Below are 12,611 nucleotides of genomic sequence, written 5' to 3'. Positions count from 1 at the left end.
ATTAGTAGAGGTAATGGTAAATTGAGAGTATATCGTCGATCTGAAAAGGGAGGTAGGAGATGAATCTCTCCGACCGATAACAGAGAACCCATGAAAAGGACCCCCATTAGAGAAATCATCGTATTCAATAGGTGATACTCCCTTCACGTCCCTCTGACATTCGCTGTACTCTGAGAGGAATCGGGCTTCAACAATGCTGAGAAGCGCATATCAACGTAGAAATCTTAGCACAAACTTACTTCACCACCTCCATAGGAGGCAAAGTTTATAAAACTGAATTATGGGTGTGGTGAGGGGTGTATTTATAGGCATTTGAGGTTTGGGAAACTTTGCCCACTCCTGGTAGGATTGTATATCCCATATGTCACTAGCTCATAGATTCTTGCCAATTACATGAAAGAAAAGCAGTTTTCTCCTTTGCCTGATCAATGAGGGGTACCTGCCAAAAGCCTTTCGTTAAATAAATTGTTGTTGGACTGCTCCAATCACTGTATGATTCTTCAATCGCCCCAAGTTTTAACATTTTTTTCACCTCCAATCCAATAGCCTCCCTACGGGCTTCAGGAACTCTATAGGGTTTAGTTCTGTAACTATGTCATGTTTAATTATGTTAGTTCTCCCTCTCATCATGGAAAAAACCTCCCTGTTCCTTCTAATAAAGTCCATGACCTCTTGATTTTGATGCACAGATAGGGTTTCAGAAACATTTACCTCTGGCTCAGTAACCGGTATCTGTTGTATTTACCGCACACAAAACCTTCCTATCCTTCTAGGGCTTCAGTAAATTAATGTGATATCTCTGCTCAGGTTTTCTTCTCCCTGGCTGACTCACCTTATAGTTTACATCACCTATCTTTTCAGTTATCTCATATGGGCCCTGCCAAGTAGCCAAAAATGTATTTTCTACTGTAGGGACTTAAACTAGTACCCTGTCACCAGGCTGAAACACTCTAACCCTAGAATTACAATTATAACTGTGTTTTTGTGCTTCTTGGGCTTTTCCCATATGTTCCCTAACTATGGGCATGACAGCCTCCATTCAATCCTGCATTTGAGATATATGCAACAATAACACTATAGGGTGTAGTTTCCTGTTCCTATGTCTCTACCAATATAAAATAACCCCTGTGGATGTCCACCATACAAAAGTTCAAAAGGTGAAAACCCTGTGGAGGCCTGAGGAACTTCCCTAATAGAAAACATTAAATAAGGCAATAAAAGGTCCCAATTTTTTCCATCCACATCAATTGCCTTCCATAACATACTCTTTAGGTCTTATTGAACCTCTCTACCAGCCCATCAGTTTGAGGGATTAATATGGAGCAGCTTACACAATTATTTTGTAACCTTAGACATAAAAGGAGTCCCTTGATCTGTCTAAATTTCTTTGGGTAAACCCATTCTACGAAATATAAGCATAAGTTCATTTGCTATGAATTTTGCAGAACTATTACGTAAGGATACTGCCTCAGGATAGCGGGTTGCATAATCCAGGACAACCAGTATATACTGGTGTCCTCTGGCTGACTTCACCAGTGGACCTATCAAGTCCATGGCAATTCTTTCGAATGGCACATCAATGATTGGTAAAGGCACTAATGGACTACGAAAATCCTTAGTGGGAGCAGTTAGCTGGCACTTGGGACATGAAGAGCAATAATTAATAACGGCCTTAAACACACCTGGCCAGTAAAACCTTCTAAGGACCCTTTCTTTAGTTTTATCCATTCCCAGTTGCCCCCCTAGTATGTGACTATGTGCAAAATTTAACACTGTATTATGAAAAACTTGAGGTACCAACAACTGTTTAACAATATATGTGCCCTTTTTGTTTATTCTGTATAGCAGGTTATTATTTACTTCAAAGTGAGGATAAGGAAATGGATTTTCTGGCTGTGAAATAACACCATTTAAAACCCGGATATAATTTCTTGATTCAGCCAAAGTGGGATCCACCCATCGTGCACTTTTAAAATTACCAGAATTAATCTCCAAATCTAATAAATCATTGTTTCTGTACTAACACCTGGCTCATTATTGTTGTTAGGCTGGTCTCCTATCAATACAGGCATAGGACAATAAGTTTTACCTTTACTGTTTTCGTCCAAATCAATTTCAGAAAAACACAAAATCCTCAATTGTTTCATTCCCTTTGGACTCCTTAGCTGAATTTACTATTAAAGCCCATAATTCAAAAAACTTAGGAAAATCTCTTCCTACCACCACCTCATGAGCTAATTTGGGTACTACACCTACCCGATGTTTTAAAGAACCACATTGTGTTTCGAAATTTACATCAGCTGTAGCATATTCATGTTTATCACCATGTACACAAAGAATACCCATTTTATGCATATGATCTACTGTATATTCACATCAGGTACTATAGATTTTGCCACTTATGTAACCATACTACCTGAATCAAGTAATGCCTTACACATTCTATTATTTACAGTCACCAAACACATGTGAGAGACATCACTATTATCAGGATGAATACAGTTAGACAGAAATGAGTGTGGCCCTGTATTATCACTTGTACTATAGTCCATCAGTTCATCTTTAAGGGCACAGTCTCTGGCAACATGACCAACCTCATTACACTTAAAACATTTAATACTATAATTAGATTTCCTTCCAGGTTGGTTATATTTAAATGTTCCTCTATCTCCCAAAGGAGTGTCCCTTGTAAATATAACTGCTGGTCTCTCACCCCTCTTCCCCCTTGAACAGTCTTAACAGTTCTCGTAGAGTTCTGGCAAATAGGAGAGTAGGGTAAATCTGATGGAGGTAGATGAAAAACTTCTTCTGCAGCTATATACCTTTCCACTAAAGCAATCAGTTGGTCTGCAGTTTGAGGGTCACCCTGACTGACCCATCGACGCAGGGAAGCAGGTAATCCCAGTTGAAAGCGATCCATCACCAATAACTCCACAATCTTATTAGTGGAGTTAACCTCTGGTTGCAGCCATTTCCTGACAAGGTGAATGAGGTCAAACATCTGATCTTGCAGCTTTATCAGATGAATATCTTCAAGAGTGGAATCTTTGAGCACGTACTGCAGAAGTCACGCCTTGGCGTGCCAGGATCTCAGTCTTTAGCTTGTCATAGTCACTGGCTTGCTCCGGCTCTAGGTCATAGTAGGCCTTTTGAGGTTCTCCACTTAAAAAAGGTGCAAGTATGCTAGCCCACTCATCTGCTGGCCATCCTTCTCTTTCCGCTGTTCTCTCAAAGGCAAGATGATACACCTCAACATCGTCTACGGCAGACATCTTTTGAATATAGTGACTAGCTCGTATAACTTTAGAGCCTTGACAGCCACCAGCAGGATCAGAGTTCAGTCTCTCAGATATATGAATCTCTTGCCGCAAGGTGCATGTGGCGATCTGTTGTTCCTCACAAACCTTCCTGAATGTTTCTGCTTGAAATGTGATCATCTGTTGCACCAGTACCTTCCCCCTCCCCAGCATAAGACAATATGACATCTGTACGTACGTATACAAGTGCCGTAGGTTATTACAGTACCTTCCCCCTCCCCAGCATAAGACAATATGACATCTGTACGTACGTATACAAGTGCCGTAGGTTATTACTGTACCTCCCCCTCCCCAGCATAAGACAATATGACATCTGTACGTACGTATACAAGTGCCGTAGGTTATTACTGTACCTCCCCCTCCCCAGCATAAGACAATATGACATCTGTACGTACGTATACAAGTGCCGTAGGTTATTACTGTACCTCCCCCTCCCCAGCATAAGACAATATGACATCTGTACGTACGTATACAAGTGCCGTAGGTTATTACTGTACCTCCCCCTCCCCAGCATAAGACAATATGACATCTGTACATACGTATACAAGTGCCATCGGTTATTACTGTACCTTTCCTTCCGCCAAGCCAAACACAATCGCATTTTCCAGTGGCCAGAGCAGGCAAGTCACAGCACTCTGTGAAGAAAGAGCCAGTTGTGAGAGGGTTTAAGGGTTAGCACAATATGCAATGTACACCAAGTGTACATATACTGACATCTGATATAAATCCCAGGTGTTTAGTGACTGTTAACTTGTGTACAAGTTATTCAAAACAAAACTAACAGCTACCCAGAGAATTAAACAGTACTAGTTTCCCCGCAGACAACAGCACTCACAGTGCAAGAGTACCCAGAGTAGGTAACACTTACCGTCTGGATGAACTTGTTGCAGATAACCTTCTTATCACCCCTGAAAATACAACAAACATGTTGTTTTATCTAAACGTAGCATAGAAAAGACTAGTAAGCATTCCTTACGCTAATGACACATAACATCTCCTTTAATTCCCTAGTGCTAGACTACCATACATACCCCTCAGTTTACGCCGGTGTTAGGTTCCAGAAGGAATGGAAAATTACAGCTAAACACACACATATTATATACCGTTTTTCTTGCCATTAAATGGACTTTCTAAAGATACCATTATTTTCATCATATCTTATAATTTACTATAAAAAAAATTTATAAAATATGAGGAAAAAATGGAAAAAACAGAATTTATGCTTACCTGATAAATTACTTTCTCCAACTGTGTGTCCGGTCCACGGCGTCATCCTTACTTGTGGGATATTCTCTTCCTCAACAGGCAATGGCAAAGAGTCCCAGCAAAGCTGGCCATATAGTCCCTCCTAGGCTCCGCCCACCCCAGTCATTCGACCGACGGACAGGAGGAAATATATATAGGAGAAACCATATGGTACCGTGGTGACTAGTTAGAGAAAATAATTCATCAGACCTGATTAAAAAACCAGGGCGGGCCGTGGACCGGACACACCGTTGGAGAAAGTAATTTATCAGGTAAGCATAAATTCTGTTTTCTCCAACATTGGTGTGTCCGGTCCACGGCGTCATCCTTACTTGTGGGAACCAATACCAAAGCTTTAGGACACGGATGAAGGGAGGGAGCAAATCAGGTTACCTAAACGGAAGGCACCACAGCGTGCAAAACCTTTCTCCCAAAAATAGCCTCCGAAGAAGCAAAAGTATCAAATTTGTAAAATTTGGCAAAAGTGTGCAGTGAAGACCAAGTCGCTGCCTTACATATCTGGTCAACAGAAGCCTCGTTCTTGAAGGCCCATGTGGAAGCCACAGCCCTAGTGGAGTGAGCTGTGATTCTTTCAGGAGGCTGCCGTCCAGCAGTCTCATATGCCAATCGGATGATGCTTTTAAGCCAAAAGGAAAGAGAGGTAGAAGTCGCTTTTTGACCTCTCCTTTTACCAGAATAAACAACAAACAAGGAAGATGTTTGTCTGAAATTTTTTTGTAGCCTCTAAATAGAATTTTAGAGCACGGACTACGTCCAAATTGTGTAACAAACGTTCCTTCTTTGAAACTGGATTCGGACACAAAGAAGGTACAACTATCTCCTGGTTAATATTTTTGTTAGAAACAACCTTAGGAAGAAAACCAGGCTTAGTACGCAAAAAACACCTTATCTGCATGGAACACCAGATAGGGCGGAGAACACTGCAGAGCAGATAACTCTGAAACTCTTCTAGCAGAAGAAATTGCAACCAAACAAAACTTTCCAAGATAGTAACTTAATATCTATGGAATGTAAAGGTTCAAACGGAACCCCTTGAAGAACTGAAAGAACTAGATTTAGACTCCAGGGAGGAGTCAAAGGTCTGTAAACAGGCTTGATCCTAACCAGAGCCTGAACAAATGCTTGAACATCTGGCACAGCTGACAGTCTTTTGTGTAGTAAGACAGATAAAGCAGAGATCTGTCCCTTTAGAGAACTTGCAGATAATCCTTTCTCCAAACCTTCTTGTAGAAAGGAGAGAATCTTAGGAATTTGTATCTTATTCCATGGGAATCCTTTGGATTCACACCAACAGATATATTTTTTCCATATTTTATGGTAAATTTTTCTAGTTACCGGTTTTCTGGCCTGAACCAGAGTATCTATCACAGAATCTGAAAACCCACGCTTCGATAGAATCAAGCATTCAATCTCCAAGCCGTCAGCTGGAGGGAGACCAGATTTGGATGTTCGAATGGACCCTGAACAAGAAGGTCCTGTCTCAAAGGTAGCTTCCATGGTGGAGCCGATGACATATTCACCAGGTCTGCATACCAAGTCCTGCGTGGCCACGCAGGAGCTATCAAGATCACCGAGGCCCTCTCCTGATTGATCCTGGCTACCAGCCTGGGAATGAGAGGAAACGGTGGAAATACATAAGCTAGGTTGAAGGTCCAAGGTGCTACTAGTGCATCTACTAGAGTCGCCTTGGGATCCCTGGATCTGGACCCGTAGCAAGGAACCTTGAAGTTCTGACGAGATGCCATCAGATCCATGTCTGGAATGCCCCATAATTGGGTTATTTGGGCAAAGATCTCCGGATGGAGTTCCCACTCCCCCGGATGGAATGTCTGACGACTCAGAAAATCCGCCTCCCAGTTTTCCACACCTGGGATGTGGATCGCAGACAGGTGGCAGGAGTGATCCTCCGCCCATTGAATTATTTTGGTCACTTCTTTCATCGCCAGGGAACTCCTTGTTCCCCCCTGATGATTGATATACGCAACGGTCGTCATGTTGTCTGATTGGAACCTTATGAATCTGGCCTTTGCTAACTGAGGCCAAGCCCTGAGAGCATTGAATATCGCTCTCAGTTCCAGAATGTTTATCGGGAGAAGAGATTCTTCCCGAGACCATAGACCCTGAGCTTTTAGGGATTCTCAGACCGCGCCCCAGCCCACTAGACTGGCGTCGGTCGTGACAATGACCCACTCTGGTTTGCGGAAGCTCATTCCCTGGGACAGATGGTCCAGGGTCAGCCACCAATGGAGTGAATCTCTGGTCTTTTGATCTACTTGAATCATTGGAGACAAGTCTGTATAATCCCCATTCCACTGTTTGAGCATGCACAGTTGTAATGGTCTTAGATGAATTCGTGCAAAAGGAACTATGTCCATTGTTGCAACCATCAATCCTATTACTTCCATGCACTGCGCTATGGAAGGACGAGGAACAGAATGAAGCACTTGACAAGAGCTTAGAAGTTTTGATTTTCTGACCTCTGTCAGAAAAATCCTCATTTCTAAGGAATCTATTATTGTTCCCAAGAAGGGAACTCTTGTCGACGGAGACAGAGAACTTTTTTCTATGTTCACCTTCCATCCGTGTGATCTGAGAAAGGCTAGAACTATGTCCGTATGAGCCTTTGCTTTTGACAGGGACGACGCTTGTATTAGAATGTCGTCCAAGTAAGGTACTACTCAATGCCCCTCGGTCTTAGAACCGCTAGAAGGGACCCTAGCACCTTTGTGAAAATCCTTGGAGCAGTGGCTAACCCGAATGGGAGGGCCACAAACTGGTAATGCTTGTCCAGAAAAGCGAACCTTAGGAACTGATGATGTTCTTTGTGGATAGGAATATGTAGGTACGCATCCTTTAGATCCACGGTAGTCATAAATTGACTTTCCTGGATAGTGGGTAGAATCGTTCGAATGGTTTCCATCTTGAACGATGGTACCCTGAGAAATTTGTTTAGGATCTTCAAATCCAAAATTGGTCTGAAAGTTCCCTCTTTTTTGGGAACTACGAACAGATTGGAATAAAATCCCATTCCTTGTTCCTTTATTGGAACTGGGTGTATCACTCCCATCTTTAACAGGTCTTCTACACAATGTAAGAATGCCTGTCTCTTTATTTGGTTTGAGGATAAGTGAGACATGTGGAACCTTCCCCTTGGGGGTAGTTCCTTGAATTCCAGGAGATAACCTTGAGAAACTATTTCTAACGCCCAGGGATCCTGAACATCTCTTGCCCAAGCCTGAGCAAAGAGAGAGAGTCTGCCCCCCACTAGATCCGGTCCCGGATCGGGGGCTACTCCTTCATGCTGTTTTGTTAGCAGTGGCAGGCTTCTTGGCCTGCTTACCCTTGTTCCAGCCTTGCATCGGTTTCCAGGCTGGTTTGGGTTGTGAGGCATTTCCCTCTTGCTTAGAGGATGCAGAATTAGAGGCCGGTCCGTTCCTGAAATTGCGAAAGGGACGAAAATTAGACTTATTTTTAGCCTTAAAAGACCTATCTTGTGGAAGGGCGTGGCCCTTTCCCCCAGTGATGTCTGAAATAATCTCTTTCAATTCTGGCCCAAATAGAGTTTTACCTTTGAAAGGGATGTTAAGCAATTTTGTCTTGGATGACACATCCGCTGACCAAGACTTTAGCCAAAGCGCTCTGCGCGCCACGATAGCAAACCCTGAATTTTTCGCCGCTAAGCTAGCTAATTGCAAAGCGGCATCTAAAATAAAAGAGTTAGCCAATTTAAGTGCGTGAACTCTGTCCATAACCTCCTCATATGGAGTCTCTCTACTGAGCGACTTTTCTAGTTCCTCGAACCAGAACCACGCTGCTGTAGTGACAGGAACAATGCACGAAATTGGTTGTAGAAGGTAACCTTGCTGTACAAAAATCTTTTTAAGCAAACCTTCCAATTTTTTATCCATAGGATCTTTGAAAGCACAACTATCTTCGATAGGAATAGTAGTGCGTTTGTTTAGAGTAGAAACTGCCCCCTCGACCTTAGGGACTGTCTGCCATAAGTCCTTTCTGGGGTCGACCATAGGAAATAATTTCTTAAATATAGGGGGGGAACAAAAGGTATGCCGGGCTTTTCCCACTCCTTATTTACTATGTCCGCCACCCGCTTGGGTATAGGAAAAGCGTTGGGGTGCACCGGAACCTCTAGGAACTTGTCCATCTTGCATAATTTCTCTGGAATGACCAAGTTGTCACAATCATCCAGAGTAGATAACACCTCCTTAAGCAGTGCGCGGAGATGTTCTAATTTAAATTTAAATGTCACAACATCAGGTTCAGCTTGATGAGAAATTTTTCCTGAATCTGAGATTTCTCCATCTGACAAAACCTCCCTCATGGCCCCTTCAGATTGGTGTGAGGGTATGACAGAACAATTATCATCAGCGCCCTCTTGCTCTTCAGTGCTTAAAACAGAGCAATCGCGCTTTCTCTGATAAGTAGGCATTTTGGATAAAATATTTGCTATGGAGTTATCCATTACAGCCGTTAATTGTTGCATGGTAATAAGCATTGGCGCACTAGATGTACTAGGGGCCTCCTGCGTGGGCAAAACTGGTGTAGACACAGTAGGAGATGATGTAGTATCATGTTTACTCCCCTCATCTGAGGAATCATCTTGGGCAATTTCATTATCTGTGGCAGTACTGTCCTTACTTTGTTTGGACGCTATGGCACAATTATCACATAAATTTAAATGGGGAGACACATTGGCTTTCATACATATAGAACATAGCTTATCTGAAGGTACAGACATGTTAAACAGGCTTAAACTTGTCAACAAAGCACAAAAAAAACGTTTTAAAACAAAACCGTTACTGTCTCTTTAAATTTTAAACAGAAAACACTTTATTACTGAATATGTGAAAAAGTATGAAGGAATTGTTAAAAAATTACCAAAATTTCACTACAGTGTCTTAAAGCATTAATAGTATTGCACACCAAATTTCAGAGCTTTAACCCTTAAAATAACGGAACCGGAGCCGTTTATAAATTTAACCCCTATACAGTCCCAGCTATAGTCTTTGCTGAGACCCAACCAAGCCCAGAGGGGAATACGATACCAATTGACGCCTTCTAGAAGCTTTTCCATCAATTTTTAGATCCTCACACATGCATCTGCATGCCCTGCTCTCAAAAAACAACTGCGCAGTAATGGCGCGAAAATGAGGCTCAGTCTTTAACTAGGAAGGCCCCCTGACTGGAAAAGGTGTCTAACACAGTGCCTGCCGTTTAATAAACGTTCCCCAAGTTTATAAATGCAAATTGTCAGCCTAAATCTGAATAAAATGCCCAGATAAAGCAATCGATTTAGCCCATAAAAATGTCTACCAGTTTTTTAGCCCATAATAAGCCCTTTATTCTGTTTGTTTTACTAAGAAAATGGCTTACCGGTCCCCATGAGGGGGAATGACAGCCTTCCAGCATTACATGGTCTTGTTAGAAATATGGCTAGTCATACCTTAAGCAGAAAAGTCTGCTAACTGTTTCCCCCAACTGAAGTTACTTCATCTCAACAGTCCTATGTGGAAACAGCAATCGATTTTAGTTACTGTCTGCTAAAATCATCTTCCTCTCACAAACAGAAATCTTCATCCTTTTCTGTTTCAGAGTAAATAGTACATACCAGCACTATTTTAAAATAACAAACACTTGATAGAAGAATAAAAACTACATTTAAACACCAAAAAACTCTTAACCATCTCTGTGGAGATGTTGCCTGTGCAACGGCAAAGAGAATGACTGGGGTGGGCGGAGCCTAGGAGGGACTATATGGCCAGCTTTGCTGGGACTCTTTGCCATTTCCTGTTGGGGAAGAGAATATCCCACAAGTAAGGATGACGCCGTGGACCGGACACACCAATGTTGGAGAAAAAACCCACACTTTTTCTAACTTTGACCCCCAAAATCTGTTACACATCTACAACCACCAAAAACACCCATGCGGAATAGTTTCTAAATTTTGTCCCGAGTTTAGAAATACCCAATGTTTACATGTTCTTTGCTTTTTTTGTAAGTTATAGGGCAATAAGTACAAGTAGCACTTTGCTATTTCCAAACCACTTTTTTCAAAATTAGCGCTAGTTACATTGGAACACTGAAATCTGTCAGGAATCCCTGAATATCCCTTGACATGTATATATAATTTTTTTTAGAAGACATCCCAAAGTATTGATCTAGGTCCATTTTGGTATATTTTATGCCACCATTTCACCGCCAAATGCGATCAAATACAAAAAATCGTTCACTTTTTCACAAATTTTTTAACAAACTTTCGGTTTCTCACTGAAATTATTTACAAACAACTTGTGCAATTATGCCATAAATGGTTGCAAATTCTTTTCTGGGATCCCCTTTGTTCAGAAATAGACATATATAGCTTTGGCATTGCTTTTTAGTAATTAGAAGGCCGCTAAATGCCGCTGCGCATCACACGTGTATTATGGCTAGCAGTGAAGGGGTTAATTAGGTAGCTTGTAGGGTTAATTTTAGCTTAAGTGTAGAAATCAGTCTCCCACCTGAAGCATCAGACCCCCTGATCCCTCCCAAACAGCTCTCTTCCCTCTCCCACCCCACAATTGTCCCCGCCATCTTAAGTAGTTTTTTTTTAGTATATTTACATATGCTGCTGTGTAGGATCCCCCCTTAGCCCCCAACCTCACTGATCCCCCACCAAACAGCTCTCTAACCCTCACTCTCTACCTTAATGGGCGCCATCTTGGGTACTGGCAGCTGATCCCTTAGATTGTTTATATAATAATATTAAATCCCCCCTTTTCTCCCACTTATTAACGTTAACCTTTTCTGTAGTGTGGCAGTTCCCACCCGCTCCCGCCCCCCTGTGCGCGCGTCAATGCGCGCCCCCGTCAGTCCCGCCCCCCTCCACATCACACGGCCCATCGATGGCCACCCACCCACCAACGATAACGGCCATCGATGTCCGGTGCAGAGAGAGCCACAGAGTGGCTCTCTCTGCATCGGATGGCCATGCAGGGTTTTTGCAGGATGCCTCGATATCGAGGCATCACTGCAATTACCGGAAAGCGAGCAGGATCCCTTCCAGCTGCTTTCCAGACCGAGGCGTTAACTGTCTTTTTTTAGAGGACGTACCCTGCACGTCCTCGGTCATTAAGGGGTTAAAGCTCTGAATTGAAGACTTTAAATGCTAAATAGCATTAGACACAGAATATATAATTAAACTAAGTTAAATGAACAAAAACATTTGCTAAACAGCATTATAAACCTAATAAAATAATCACACAACACAGACTTTACTTGCATTTTTTGCAAACAGTTCTTTCTATGCATTCCAATCTGGAATGATTTATAGACAGGAAGATCTTGTTCCTTTGAAAGCTGCTCGATAGCTCAGGTCTAGCTAGCTACACTGATTCATTTCAGCCTGCTTGTGTGCTTGGCTTGCATATCTTTGCTGCAACACAAGCAGACAGCTCCACCTACTGGCTATTTTAATTAATGCACTGCTTCTCAATGCTTTTCAAAAACAGTCACATGAAAAGGTTGTTAGTCTGAAACGGTGCCTTTTTGTCCCTGTTTTTTTTTTTTCTGGGAAAATATTTTGGAAATTTTCAGAAAATTAAAAAAAATGCAGCATGGAGTAGTTTTACAAATAGAAAGTCATTTTGTTACACTGGGAACATAAAATGCAGTGTATATAAGAGTATTATGCTTGAAATAAAAAGTACAGCTTATTCAGTAAATAAACTAAACTTGCTTTTTAAAAATGTATTTTTGTTACAAATGAAATAACAAGGTCTGTATATGTTAAGAACATTTAAACTAACCCCCCCCCCCCCTTTCCCTCAAAAGCAACAAAAACATAAAATTATGCTTACCTGATAATTTTGTTTTCTTCTGACGGGGAGAGTCCACAGCTGCATTCATTAATTTTGGGAATTCAGAACCTGGCCATCAGGAGAAGGCAAAGACACCCCAGCCAAATGCTTAAATACCTCCCCCACTTCCCTCATACCCCAGTCATTCTGCCGAGGGAACAAGGAACAGTAG

General features: G+C 42.0%; 1 protein-coding gene across 1 annotated transcript in view; it reads right to left on the bottom strand.

Moving 5' to 3' along the window:
• Window positions 1-12,611, bottom strand: part of IFT172 (intraflagellar transport 172) — a gene marked incomplete in the record, with an annotated part of 949,422 nt that overhangs the window by 932,879 nt on the left and 3,932 nt on the right. The window contains 2 exon segments of the mRNA XM_053710932.1: window positions 3,887-3,952; window positions 4,186-4,225. Of these exon segments, the coding sequence (XP_053566907.1) occupies window positions 3,887-3,952; window positions 4,186-4,225 (106 nt within the window).

The sequence above is a fragment of the Bombina bombina genome, chromosome 4, assembly GCF_027579735.1.
Source record: "Bombina bombina isolate aBomBom1 chromosome 4, aBomBom1.pri, whole genome shotgun sequence".
NCBI classification, from domain to species: Eukaryota; Metazoa; Chordata; class Amphibia; order Anura; family Bombinatoridae; genus Bombina; species Bombina bombina.
Note: the sequence above shows the minus strand (reverse complement) of the source record. Positions and strands in the feature narration are given on the sequence as shown.